The sequence below is a fragment of the Helobdella robusta genome, assembly GCF_000326865.2.
Source record: "Helobdella robusta unplaced genomic scaffold HELROscaffold_19, whole genome shotgun sequence".
Classification (NCBI taxonomy): Eukaryota; Metazoa; Annelida; class Clitellata; order Rhynchobdellida; family Glossiphoniidae; genus Helobdella; species Helobdella robusta.
Window position 1 is genome coordinate 2866939 of NW_008704034.1, and position 15594 is coordinate 2882532.

Here is a 15594-nt window from a genome sequence, read left to right on the forward strand (position 1 = left end):
CCGGTGCAGATTACGAAAGAAAGTAAAAGTCGTCTAATGAAAAAATGGTCATTTTTTGAGTCTTTGTTCTTTTGTGGTACAGTCTTTACAACAATTGGTCGGGTTTATGTAAATGTTTGTATGTTGTTATTTGTATGTTGTTGTTTGCACGCACGTTGTTGTATGTATTGTGTTGTTTAGATGTTGTTGTTAGTTGTTGGTGTTGTGTTTTTCATAGAACGTCTAGTTCATCAAAAACGCTGAGATAACTCGATGGTTTGAGTGTTGTCGACGTTGTTTTGCTGCGAGTCTTGCTCATTTTGGTAAATTTGTTTTATGTTAATTTTTTGGAATTCTGTTATTACAAATTCTGTCCGTAATTTATTTCATTTATATTTTGTATATGTTTTTTCACAAACAACTGTGTGTGCGTGTATGTACGTGTGTGTCTTTGCTTGTGTGTTTCTCTCTTTATCTATATTTGTTTGTGCTTGTAATCTCTGTACATTTCAACGTTACCAAACGCTAATTGCTGGCTTTAAAAGAAATCAGTTGGATGTGTGTGTATGTGTATGTGTGTGTGTGTGTGTGTGTGTGTGTGTGTGTGTGTGTGTGTGTGTGTGTGGTATATATATATGTATATATATGTATGTGTGTGTGATCGATTTTTATATTATTGTTTTGAAAGATAATAGAAGCCACGTTAAATGTAATGCACACTTGGGAAAAATGTGTAATATGTACATGTAACGGTTACGTCCAACTGTAGCAAACTCATTATAAATATAAGGACACGTAGAATATATTTTGGCGTAATTTATGTCCTTTTGTAATATGCTATAATATTAGTGATTGTTTATATTGCTTTTGCCGTTATTAGCATTAGATTAAAGTAAATTTGGTAGTTGTTACTTTTGTCGATACCTGCAATACTATGCAAATATAAATAATAATAATAATTCAAAATATATCCCTATATATCCCAATCCAACCAGGATACGGCAATGTCACTCCAGTAACGAAGTACGGACGGATTGCTACGATGATTTATGGCTGCTTTGGGATTCCTCTCTGCTTAATATTCCTATCTAAAACTGGAAAGAATTTAACAAGGATTATAAAATTTTTCTGGAGTTTCATTCGAAGGTTCTACTACACGGGCAGTTGTAAGAAAGTTCGCAGGATGGTTCCTCTGGGTAAAGTGACGACGGGTTTTGTCTTTAAAGAACTGACTGATTATTTGAAGTGTTGTGGTAAAAGAGAAGAAAAGAATAAGACCTTGGTGCCCAAATTTTCAACATCAACGACAACAACTAACAACAACCTACAACGAATGGCGCTTAGTTTTGACGTTGACATAGAAAAACAGAACTCTAAAACAAAGCGTTGGCTTTTTTCCCTCCAGCGACGAAACACGACAAACGACGACTACCGATCGCGACAACAACGGCTACAACAGCGACAGCAACTAATCGCCGATCGACAGCAGCAACTGCAAGAAGAGGAAAATGGAAAGAACTGTTTTGAGAGCAAAGATGAAAAAAACATCGACGACGAGATTGTTCTACCGTACGCCGTCGACGACAACTTCAACCTGCCACCAATTGTGGCTCTGGCGATTGCTTTTGTTTACATATTCTTCGGAGCGTTCATCTACACTCGATGGGAAAATTGGGATTATTTTGAGTCCTTCTACTTCACCTTCATATCCCTATCCACCATCGGCTTTGGGGATGTTATACCGGATCATCCACTTTTCTTTCTGTCATCGTTCGTCTATGTAGGCATTGGTCTATCTCTTATTGCAATGGTTGGTAGGCTGGTTGATTGGCTGATTGAATGGTTGGTTGGTTAATTGGCTGATTGAAAAAATTAATTAGACATCTTTTTGAATCATTCAAACCAGAAATTTTACAACAGGTTATAAACGTAATAATGGAAGCCGTGGACGCCACAATCACAAAAGCTAGCGACAGCGTCTTCAACTTCCAAAAGAAATTGAGGGAATCCATTTGTGAAAAACGTACGCAGTTCAAAACCCAAAGAAGAATGTCTGTCTAAAATAATTACATGAGTAATGATAACAATTATTATTATTGTAATTAATAATTGATAAATAACTTGATCATCCAGTCTAAGATAAAAAATTATTATTTCATATATATATAGTGGATAATTTTGATAAAATTCATAAATTAAATAAACACGCTAGGCGAACGTTTTTAAACTCCGTGTTACATGGTTATTAATTGACAAATTCATGCTTGCTTCTCTGATTTTTCTTGAATTTCTTTGATAAAACTGTATACATTTCCCTTGCGATTGTGGATTTATTTGAAGTATTATCAGGAGTTTATCTCGTTTTAATCAAAATTTTTGTTCTTTATCAACTGAAAAAATATTTTTTAGAGTAAATTTTTTTTTAGCGGAGTAACAATGGATTTAGTTGACGTTTGATGAGATTTTTAACATTTTTTTTTCAATCTGAGACCTGGCGGGAAGGTCCGAACTTCTCATGCTTTAGGTATATCTCATCAAATAATATCTTCTGTAATGTGAGAATAATTATGTTAGTATTTTTGCAACATAATCTTTGCTTCATTCTCTTTAAAGTTTCTATAAAATAATTCCTATATAATAATTGTACAGGAATAACTTTGGAAAATACTTAAGGATGAAAAAATGAATGAGTTTCTATGAAGTGGGCATCTCTTTAACGATTCCACTAGTTAATTATTCATTTTTTTGCATATTTGTGTTCTACTTTGAGTTTATTTAATAAATTTTGATTGTTAACCTTGTGCATTTCTATTTTTATTCAAGTGTTACTTAATATTTTCATTGAATTTTCATAAACATTATCGTTATTTTTGTGTTTTTGGTGATTTTTATCTTGTCAAAGGCCTCTACTCAAATATTTTAACACGTGCATTGTACCATTTTTATATTTTCAAAATGTTTTTGAAATCATCATTTTATTATCTGTTTACTACCGTGGCTAAAAACAATACAGCCAATGAGTTACTATGTGGCCAGTTAATTATAACAAAAATAATATATAATAATAATATTATTATAATGAAAATAATAAAATATAATAATATCATAATAATATGGCCAGTTAATGGCCAAAAATGTTGTTTAAGGTCAATGTTAGATTTCTAAAGAAAAATTTCCTTCTAAATGATAACAACATTGAAGTTCAACCACGTTTCAAACGCTGACTGCACCATTCATTTATATTAACATTACAATAACATTAATAAATTGTAATTTAATATAATATAAATTAATATTCCAGCCTGTGTTTGTATAAACGTGTATGTGTTTGTATGCCTATGTATGCGTGTTTAGCGTATGTGATTGTTTGCGTTTAAACTAGTTGTTTATGCGAGTTAATTTTTGTATGTCTGTTACATGTGTTTCTATGGGCGTGTGTTCTTCTAAGCGTTTTTAAAAGCATGACTAAGTCGTTTCGACAAATGCTTTACAACGCAATCTGCCATTCATCTCAAATAAGCACTAGATAAATAGAAATGTTTCTATATATATTGATACACACATACATACATACATACATGCATACATACGTACATACATACATGCATACATACATACATACATACATACATACATACATACATACATACATACATACATACATACATACATACATACATACATACATACATACATACATACATACATTCATACATACATACATACATACACACATACATACATACATACATACATACATACATACATACATACATACATAAATACATACATACACGGTGTCACTCATCATGTTTTGGTTTTAACATACATACATACATAAATACATACATACATACACATAGGTACATACATACACACATACATACATACATACACACATATATACATACCTACGTATGTACAAACATACACAAGCATGGGATTGGTATTCATCATTTTTAACATGATCGATCGAAATTTAGTTAGTGTGTATATTACTTTAGTGTGGTTCACATTACATTGTGTGAGTCATATTTTTAACAAACCCACACCCCCTCTCTCCCTCTTCTTTCTCTTTCTTTCTCTGACTTACTCTCTCTTTCTCCCTCTCTCTCTCCTGTTTTTATCATATTTTCTTCTCTATAATTTTTCTTACTTTTTCATTTATGACTATATGTAACACTTTTTTTTATCTGAAGGTATAAACACGATTACACCACCTTGCACAGACACACACACACACACGAACTCTGTGTGGGTTTTAAAAATCGTTTTCACAAAAATATTGATAATTGGTATGACTAATTGATAAGGAAGTGGGCATATGGATACGTGTATGTATATATCTATAAAGAGGAAGAGAGAATGAGAGAGATAAAAAAAACAGAGAGAAAGAGAGAAAAGAAAGAAAGAGAGAGAGAGAGGAAGAGAAAAATTACTTTTTTCAAAAATTTGTGATCAATAACCACCGATGTTATGTTCGATCATTGAAATGTAAATATTTGGCGCCAGTGATAAAGATGGTGATGAAGATGATGATGATATAAGGACGACGACGACGATAAAGATGATGATGGCTCGATGAAGATGATGATGACATGACGACGGCTATGATGATAAAGATGATGTAGATAACGACGACGATGATGAAGATGACGACGATGATGATGAAGATGACGACGATGATGATGATGAAGACGATGATGATGACGATGATGAAGACGATGATGATGATGATGACGATGATGATGACGATGATGATGATGATGACGATGACGATGATGATTACTGGACAATTGTTACTTTTCAACAAAATTTAAAAACACACTCGAAGGCAAAATTAAATCTGGCTTCTATTATTTTCATAATTAACTTTTTTATAAATATTATTACGGTGCAAAAATTTTGTAAAAATTTATTATATATATATATATATATATATATATATATATGCGCGTGTGAGAATAATAAATAAATAATTAAACACACACACACACACGTACACGTACACACACACACACACAATCAAATAAACACACACATACACACACATATGAAACATGATTCAGTAAAACCAATTAATGAAAAAAATGCCGCAATAAATTATTTTTAATCAATATAATTTATAATCGCTATTATTGCTAATTAACAATCATTATCATCATCAATAATAATAATAATAATAATAATAATGATGATGATAATAATAATAATAATAATAATAAATCGTCATCATCGTAACCAAGAAACAATCATTATCATCGTTATATCTATTATACCACCATCACCGTAGTCACAATGACTACAAATCATTATCACTATCATCATTTTTTACATTGTTATTATTATTATTATTATCACGTAATTATGTTTATACCATCATCATCATCAATCATCATCATCATTGACAACAACTACAACCTTATCCCAATCGATAACGTTTATATTATCTTATAATAATAATGATAATAATCATCGTCATCATCATCATCAACGTCATCATCATCGTCGTCGTCGTCATCATCATGAAACCAAAAATCTTATCAATGTTATATTTACAATTCTTAAATCTGAGGAATAGAGTGAAAACAGGAATAAGAAAGAGAGATAGAGAAAAAAATGAGAGAGAGAAAGAAAGAGTCAGATATAGATAGATTGGTAGCGAGAGAGAGAGAGAGAGAGAGAAAGAGAGAAAAAGAAAATAAGAGAGAGAGGAGAGAAAAATTTCTTGCGTTGAAAATGACAATTAAACAACAAAAACTTGTTGTAATCAATGGTCAACTTTCTTATCATTGTTAATAGTATCATCACTATTGTTATTATTATTATTATCTTTCTTTACTATTATTATTGTTGTTATTATGATTATTATTATTATTAACAATTAGCTTGAAAAGGCACTGTATATAGAATGTAACCAAATCATACCAATTGAAATATACAAACATACAAACAAATGTACGTACATACATACATACATACACACTTGCATACAGAGAGACAGACAGTCAGACAGACAGACGGACAGATAGACAAACACACAGACATATTTATATACACATTGTTTTTCTAGATGTGAGAAGCGTTGAAAAGTGAAGCTTTGCAATAGTTTCAAATTCTAATGGGAACATCTTTTATTTTTCACCATAAAAAATAATAATTATTATAACAATAATAATAATAATAAATAATAACAATAAAATAACGTTAATAATAATTTAATAACAATTATTACAAAAAAAAATAACAAAAATGATTTTTCAGTGGTAAGATGATGAAGAAGATGATGATGATGATGATAACAGTAGAGATGTTATTCTCGATGATGATGGTGACAACGATGGTGATGACGACGACGACGATGATGATGATCTCCACCATTCATTTCATCTGTTTCAAAATTTAAAAATAGATAATAAATTAATATTGGAAAAATTAAAGTTTGCCATAATTGTTATGTATTTATTTATTATTTATTTGAAATAAGGAACAATTATATTATTATTAATATTATTGTTTATGCGGAAATATTGCATTTGTATCACGATCATTTTTAAATTATTGTCCCGATATAAATATAACTTTAAATACACACACACACACACACACCACACACACACACACACACACACACATACACACAAATAGATAAACAAAAGTATGCAGGAATAGTTCTATTTGTCATTTAGAATTAATTTTGAGTGATTGAGAAAATGAAAAAATAAGGGAGGGAGAGAGAGAGAGAGGTAAACGAAGAAGAAAGAGAGAGAGAGAAAGAGAGAGAAAGAGAGAGAGATAAGTATTGCCTTATCGAGTTTATACAATAAATCGATTAATAAATAGAACGAAGGAAAAAAATTAATGTATGATATATCAGAGAATAAATGCAATATCAAGTAGTATCTGTGTGTGCGTGTGTGTGTTCGTGTATGTGTGTGTAAGTGTGTGTTTTTGTGAGTGTGTGTATGTAGGTGTTTTCTTTGAGTATGTGTGTGTGTAAGTGTTTGTTTTTGTGAGTGTGTGTATGTAGTTGTAAAAAGTGTGTGTGTGTGTGTGTGTGTGTGTGTGTGTGTGTGTAAGTAAGTGTGTTTGTATGTGTGTATGTGAGAACACACACGCACATGATCAATATCAGTAATTAAATTTAGGAAACAAGGTCTCGATTTTATTTCCTACTAACATCTTTCTTTGACATGTACCTCGTCCTTCCTTTGCCAGCTTGAGACCAGGAACTCGTTTGATGGTGAAATGAATAATAATAATAATAACAATAATAGTAATGATGATGATGATGATGATACGACACTGGTGGTCTTAACGACGATGATGATGACGTCAGAGTAGTAATGGCAGAGATGACAATGATGATGATGTTGATGATGTTGCTATGCTACCGCCATCATCCTTATCATCTTTATTATTATTATTATTATTTGTGCTGGTGTGTTGTTGTTTATGCTGACTTAGATTGAAATGGTTGACTTTTTTTCTTGCATAAAAAAATAACAATAAAAAATCAAACGAGTGAGTGAGTAAAAGAAGAAATCACTCTGAAAGAAAGAAGGTAGAAAAATTATGATAGATAAACAACGAAATAAATAAACAATCTATAAATTAATCTATGCAAAATTGTTATTCATTTATTCAAATATTCACTCATTAATATGCGCATAATAATGAGCAAGCACACAGCCATCCATCCAATCAACATTCGATCGATCAAACCTCCGTATGATTGTCATTTTTTAATTTACATAATTTTAACATAGGGCTCAAGTTGTGGCTACTACCACCACTACTACTACTGCTATCGTTACTAATATTATTATCGTTAGTAGCTGCAGTAGTAGTAGTAGTAATTCGATGATCGTCATCAGGAATACTGTCCCTCGGACCGGAAGTAACGTCATTAGAAGCAGGGCTGTGCGATGTTAGGACGTCTCAATTGTTTTGCTTATATTTTGTTGGGACTCTGTTGTTGTTGTTGTTGATTATGTTAGTTCTGTTAATGTTGTTTCGGAGACTGTTGTTGCTGGTAATACAGTTGTTGATGTTATTATTATTATTATTATTGTTGTTGTTGTTGCGAAATAAACTGCTATTACTTTTGTTAATGATTTTGGAATGTCGATGTGATCTTTCTGTCAGATTGTTGCGATCCAGGTTGATGTTTTTGTGCAAGTGGGCATATTTGTCCTGCATGGGATTGTGTTTGTCGTTGTGAATCATCATCATGTTGGGCCCTGTGATTCCCGCTAGCTCTATTCTTCCCCTTCCCCCTCCCCCATCACCATCATCATCATCAGTTCCACCATCTTCGCCATGTCGGTGATGGTGGGGATGGTGTGGATGGTTAGGTCGGGAAGATTGGAAAGCATCGCGTGTTGTTTTTTTCAAGAAAGTGTTTTCTTCGTTCGGTAGATGGCTGAATGTGAGATCGTACGTGACGTCATCATCGTTGTTTGTTTGGTTGTTGTAATCAGTGAGGAATTTTTGTGTTTTACTGCTGTTGTTGTTTTTGTTGTTGTTGTTGTTGTTGTTGTTGTTGAACTTCGAGTTGTTGTTTAAATAACTTCTGTTGCATTTGTTGTCATCTTCTTCCTTTGTTATGAAAGACAACCGCTGTTGGTGGTGAAGAAGATGATGACTGTTGTTCTTTTCCATTTCAGATTGCTTCGATAGATGAATTTTTCGCTTCTTATACTTTTTGCACAATATGAGAGTTACGATGATGAGGATAATTAAGATTGGAATGATTCCACCGAGTACCGCCCCAACTATAACCAGAGAACCACCACCATCTCCATTGTCATCACCCTTTTCCATACCCACCATCTGCTTCTTACTCCAGCCATTCTCGTTATTGTCGCTATTCTTGCCGACACCAATGCCGTCTTCAAACTCGCACCGTTCTCCGTGAAAACCGGACAAACATCTGCACAGAACGGAATCCGTGGCACTGATGCACATCCCACCGTTCAGACAGGGACTTCCGGCGCACAGATCCTTTCTCACCTCGCAGTTGTCTCCGCTGAATCCTGGCATGCAGAGGCACTTGTACGTGTTGAAGAGATCGACGCAGCTGGCTCCGTTCGAGCAGGGAAGTTCGGCGCACCTGCTCACGTGGTCCTGGCAAAGTGGTCCGTGGTAGCCGTGACGACAGCGGCATTCGAAGTTGTCTGCTGCAAGCTGCAGACATTCGGCACCGTTGAGGCATGGATTGGGAGTACAACGTTTACTCTGTGTCTCGCATGTCGGTCCTTCGTAGCCTGGTTTGCAGATGCACTGGAAGCTGTGGAGAGCGTCAATGCATCGCCCACCTGCAATGTTTGAGGAGAAGGGTGTTTCCGTGTGCGATCGTTTGTTTGTTTGGTGAGCTGGGGATTAGATTGGATGTTCACGAAAGTTTTTACGGTGAATTTGAAAAAATTTAAACAAATGACTCGCGTTCTATTATAAATTCCACAAACTCTTAACTTTTAGAACATCAGAACATGTTTCAAATGATTGCAATAAATTTTTTCATTGATAAATTGATATAATCAAACAAATGCATTTCTTAAATAGTTCATTTCATATAACCATCAAAGAAATAATTAATATTCTGCAATTAATACACATGGAAATTTAAAAATTTTTAATTGGCCACAAACCGTTGAAGCATGGATGGCTGGCACACTCGTCAACTTCATCTTGGCAGTTGTAACCATCGTAACCTTCTTGGCATGTGCATCTGTATTGTCGTCTGCCTAAGTGATTGATCAATCAATCAACCAATTAAACGCCAGCAAACAAGCATACGCATGTTTGCAAACACACACACACACATATACAATCATAAAAACACACCCACCTACCTGAAGAAGAAGTAGGGGGAATAGCCATGGCATTGCAGGTACCTCCATTGAGACAGGGAGAGTCGTGACAAGTGGCCCCTGTAGTTATTTCGCATTTTCCGCCCTCGTAACCCGGGTCACAGTGGCAGATGTAATTTAGAGATGGTGATGAAGAGGAAGAGGAGTGAGAGAAGGTAGATAACTGTAGATTAAATTGAAAATGTGTGTTGTTGTTGCTATTGTTGTTGCTGTTGTTGAATGTTGATGTTGCATTGTGCGTGAATGTGAATGTGAATATGTAAAAGTGAGGGCGTGTGTGTACGTGTGTGTGTATATATATATGTGTGTGTGTGCGTGTGCGTTCGTGTGTGTGCGCGTGTTCTACAGTGCAACACGTTTCAACTTTTGAAACATCTGCTTGGCAGAAATTAAAATGATCGTGCATATTATAAATTAATGAAAACAACAACAACAACGAAAACTATACAAGAAACAAACGGACGAACGAACGAATAAACAATCGAACAAACTTACAAACAAACAAATGAACAACCAATCAAACATACAAACAAACAAACAAACGAGCAAACAACCACTCAAACAAACACACAAACGGAAAAACAAACGAGCAAACAACCAATCAAACAAACATACAAACGAACAAACAAACAAAACAAAACAATCCAACTAACCAAACATCTTCCGCGACCTGAGCAAGGGTTGGCCCTAACGTTGCAATCATCAATGGGCCTCTCACAATTGGTGCCCGAAAAGTTGTTGGGGCACACGCAGTGATAGTACCCCACCCCTCTATGCATACACGTGCCTCCGTTGAGACACGGCTTCTTGGCGCATAAATTCAAATCTGGTAAATTTATTATTTATGAATAATTATCATTAATTATTATTACTAATTCTAATTAACGGTAGCTGTTGGTTGTTTAGTAGCTAGATTAGTTATTATTACTGCTTATGAGGTTGCTAGAAGTGATTATGATGATGATGACGACGACGACGATGATGAAGATGACGTAGATAATGACGTAGATGCTGATGATGATGAAGATCATCATCCTCACCATGATGATGATGATGAGGCGAATGATGAAAGACAAGTAACCCGCAACATCAAATCTATTTATTGATAAGTCATTAATCTGATTCATTAATGTAAATATAAGAAAAACAAACAAACACGTGTTTGTTTCTAGTTCATTCAATCATTTATTCATTCATTTACTCATTCATTCATTCACTCACACACACTCTCTTTCACTCACACACTCAATCATTCGTTTATTCATTTATTTATGAAAAAATATACTTTGTCATTATTATAAAGCATTGTTGGACACTACAATGAAAACATTGGATTTGTTTACAGAAAAAATTTTATAAGTAGCAATCAATGAACTTCTCATTTCACTCTTTCATTCATTTTTTTTCATTTTTTTTTTCATTCAATCACTCTTCATTTATTTGTTTGTTCGTTCGATCATTCGTTTGTTCAATCGTTCGTTCATTCCTTCTTCATTCGTTCATTCTCGTTCACTCATTCATTCACATTCCTCAGTCATTTGCTCATAAAATTTTTTTGCTTTTATTAATTACTTATTACCATTCAAATACAGTCATTAATTTATAAGTGACCATACTTAATATTCATAAATATTCTTATTTGATATTAATAAATATTTCTACTTAATATTCATAACTAGACCTATTTAAACATTATAAGTAGTCCAAATCAATATTAATTAGTAGCCATATATCTTAAATTAAGATTAAGCGGAAGTATAACCGAGCGAAAGGTGTCTATGTTTTATATCGCGAAAACGAACGTGTAAACATCTATGCTAACATATGTTGTTGTTGTCTTTGTTGTTATTATTATTTGTTTGTTATTATTGTTATTATTGCGATTGATGTTGTTGATGTTTTTTGTGGTTTTCATGTTACATTGCGGGCTTTGCGTCTGCCAGAATCCGATTTTTAAAAAAGAAGACAACGTTGACGCGACGGTTGTTGTGTTGTTGCTCGCTGCTCAAATGTGTTGCTGAAGTTTTTTAATGGCAAATATTATTATATGTTGTTGTTGTGGTTGTTGTTGTTGTAGTTGTTATTGTTGTTGTTTAGAATGTCTTATTTTTCTTTTTTTTTATTATTTTTTTTGTTATATTATTATTTATGTTGTTTTATGGGATTTATGAATTGTTGGTACAGTTGAAGTTGAGCGAGCGTAGCAGATGTCGCAATCATGATGCTGTGGCTATTATAATTATTATTATAATTATTATATTATTACTATTATTATTGTTGTTGTTGTTGTTTTTGTTGTTGTTGTTATTTTGTTGAGATTTTAATAAGCAATGTACTACAGCGATTATTATAGTTATGAGACACATCTGTGAAAACAAGTTACACACACACACACACACACACCACACACAACATCTACACACGTACATTCTTACACACACACGCGCATACATACATATACACATAGATACAAACATACTACAAAATATCGATTGAAATGATAACAACATCGATTATATAGTACGTTTAATTAGTTGTTGTTCTAACACTCATAGTAATAGTTGCTACTACTACTGCTACTACTACTACTACTACTACTAAAGTTATTCTGTAGTAGTAGTAGTAGTAGTAGCAGCAGTAGTTGTAGTAGCAGTAATAGTAGTAGCGTTGCTAGTAATTTGACGGTATTAATTGTTGTTACAGATAGTACTAATTATTATTATAACAGTTTTATTAAAACACCACAAAACCCCCCAAATGCCCCATCTCCGACCAACCTTGGTTACAGAGTGGACCGCCCCAACCCTGCTTGCACACGCATTTAGTTTTTGCAGTGCACGTGCCATGGACGCAGGCCGGATCGGGAATGCACTCGTCGCAGTGCGCTCCCATCCAACCGGAACTACACTGGCACGTGTTTGGCTCGGTGCATTTTCCGTGAATGCATCTGTCGCAAGAAGCTGCTCGGTTGGTTGGATGGTTGGTTTGTTTGTTGGATGGTTGGTTTGTTGGTTGGTTGGTAAGCTGATTGGTTGGCCGTGTAGTTGGTTGTGTGGTTGACAAACGTTAAGAAAAAAAATGAAAAAAATATTTGAAAATATTTTTCCAACTCAACACACCATTGAGACACCACTCTCCCGTCCATCCTTGCAGACAGGATTTCGTCCCATTCCTGAGACACCGGTAATGTCCCAAGCTGTCGTCGCGAGCCACGCATGAATTCGAACAGAAGGGCCCGTAAATGTTGTGCAGGCAGACAAGTCGGTATCGATAGTCGAGTTTTGTGGAACCGTTATGAAAAGATTCGGTTATCCATCCCTGCTCTGACGTCACATTTTTTAAAAGTATCAGTTTGAGCAGAAGTCCTTTTGTATCAGGATCTGTAGGGATAATTTATCAATCAATCAATCAATCCCTCTGTCAATCAACTAATCAATCCATCAATCAATCAAATTGATTTATTTTTAATCTTTGATTTGACTCAATCAAGCAATCAATCAAAAAATTTGATAATTAATTGCCCAATTAAAACTGACGAATGAGAACGAAGATAGGAGCGTCAAACACCTGACGACAAATTCTGCATTTGCACGCTCAGCGGGAAATACATTCAGTCAGTACGACGTCATTGTCATTAAAAATAATAATAAAAATAATAATTAATAATAATAAAAAGAAGAAGAACAATAATCAAAAACATGAAGACCTTGTTGGATGTTGTGGTTGTTGTCGTCGTCCATGTGGTAAGCTTCAATGATCAAGGCGAATTTGTGCTGTGGATTTGGTTTCAATTTTGAAGTTATGAAATTTAAATTAAATTTGTCATAATAATAATAATAATTTATATCAATAATAATAACAATATTGTTGTTAATATTGTTGTTGTTATTATTTTTTTTTAATTTCGTTAACAAGAAAATTTTTGTTGTTGTCCAAACAAATTGTAACTGAGGCTTTCAGTCACTTAATTTTGTCTAGTTATGTGTTTGTTTGTGTGTGTGTGTATGTTTGTGTGTGTATGTATGTTTGTTTGTGTGTGTTCATGTATGTTTGTTTGTTTGTGTGTGTGTATGTTGTGTGTGTGTGTGTGTGTAGATGTGTTTGTATGTGCAACAACTATGGACTGATTTATTTTCGCGTGTTCGTAAGTAGTTAAGTTTTGTGTGCTTGCTTGCGAATATTTGTTAATATACTGTTAATAATATACGCTGTGTTTATTGTTTGTGTGTGTGTGTGTGTGTGTTTCTTTGTATGTGTCTGTATTGTTTTTAATTGTTGTTTGCATGTCTATATATATATCTCTATTGTATATCTCTATGTATATATGCATATATATATATATATATATATATATATATATATATATATATATATATATATCTATATATCTATAATATATATATATATTTGTTTGTAAACAAATTATGAATGCAAAACTATATATATATATATATATATATATATATATATATATATATATATATGTGTGTGTGTGTGTGTGTGTATGTGTGCGCTAATGTACGTATTTTTCTATTATAAACTAACCTGGCCACTGACTAAACTCGACTTGCTATCATCATCCTCATCATCATCGTCGTCATCATCATCATCGTCGTCATCATCATCATCGTCGTCATCATCATCATCATCATCGTCACAAGCGTTACTTCCGTAATAGGAATCTTAATCTCATTCTTCATTTAACATAGTCATTTGAATCGTCATCATCACCATCGTCATCATCACCATCGTCATCATCACCATCGTCATCATCACCATCGTCATCATCACCATCGTCATCATCACCATCGTCATCATCACCATCGTCATCATCACCATCATCATCGTCGTCATCCTTATTATTATTATTATTATTATTATTATTATTATTATTATTATTATTATTATTATTATTACTATAGCAAACGTCAAATCACCATTGTCGTCAACATTATGTCATCATCGTCATCATCGTCATCTGTGATATTATTATTATTGTTATTATTATTTATTTATTTGTTTACCATTGTTAGCAGATCAAACAGCAAATTCAGCTGATGCGTGAGAATATTTTGACTGTGTGAATTTGTGTGGGAGGAAGCATACAAACACATATACAAACACACATACAAACACACATACATACAAATACAAACAGTCATACATTGAAATATGCAAATGCACATACAAAACACGAAAACATTCATGCCTTATAACGTAAATATTGGAAGACATAAATGTACCTACCCACAAATATATACCCACACATACATACATACATTTGTCTCCAAAACAAAGGAAAAAAAGACAGGATGACCATAAAAAGTTAACAATACGTACATACATACGTACATACAAACGTACATACAAACATACATACATACATACATACATACATACATACATACATACATGCATACATACATACATACATACATACATACATACATACATACATACATACATACATACATACATATATATATATATATATTGTAATATATATATATATATATACATACAAAAACACGAACAACAAATATACAAACATATGCATACAAGCGCACCTAAAAAAAATCAGACCTATTCAAATGTATACCCTATGTAAGAATACGCAAAGAAATACACAAATCAACATGCAAATATAGAAACAATTATAAGAAAAAAGCTATTAACAGTTATTTAAACATAATTTATATATATATAATATGTCATCAATCATTTAACATATGTATATATA

General features: G+C 33.2%; 2 protein-coding genes across 2 annotated transcripts in view; one reads left to right on the plus strand and one right to left on the minus strand.

The window, feature by feature from the left end:
- Positions 1–36: 36 nt before the first annotated feature.
- Positions 37–1834, plus strand: HELRODRAFT_77067 (hypothetical protein; the record flags this gene model as incomplete). The annotated part of the gene is made up of 3 exons (XM_009016869.1): positions 37–97; positions 975–1153; positions 1538–1834. The coding sequence occupies 3 exons, from the start codon at positions 37–39 to the stop codon at positions 1832–1834; spliced, it is 537 nt and encodes a 178-aa protein (XP_009015117.1).
- A 7043-nt stretch (positions 1835–8877) lies between these two features.
- Positions 8878–15594, minus strand: part of HELRODRAFT_77153 (hypothetical protein) — a gene marked incomplete at both ends in the record, with an annotated part of 9676 nt that continues 2959 nt past the window's right edge. Inside the window, 6 exons of the mRNA XM_009016870.1 lie at positions 8878–9299; positions 9633–9728; positions 10504–10680; positions 12632–12817; positions 12965–13219; positions 13561–13627. Of these exons, the coding sequence (XP_009015118.1) occupies positions 8878–9299; positions 9633–9728; positions 10504–10680; positions 12632–12817; positions 12965–13219; positions 13561–13627 (1203 nt within the window). The remainder of the gene's footprint in view (positions 9300–9632; positions 9729–10503; positions 10681–12631; positions 12818–12964; positions 13220–13560; positions 13628–15594) is intronic.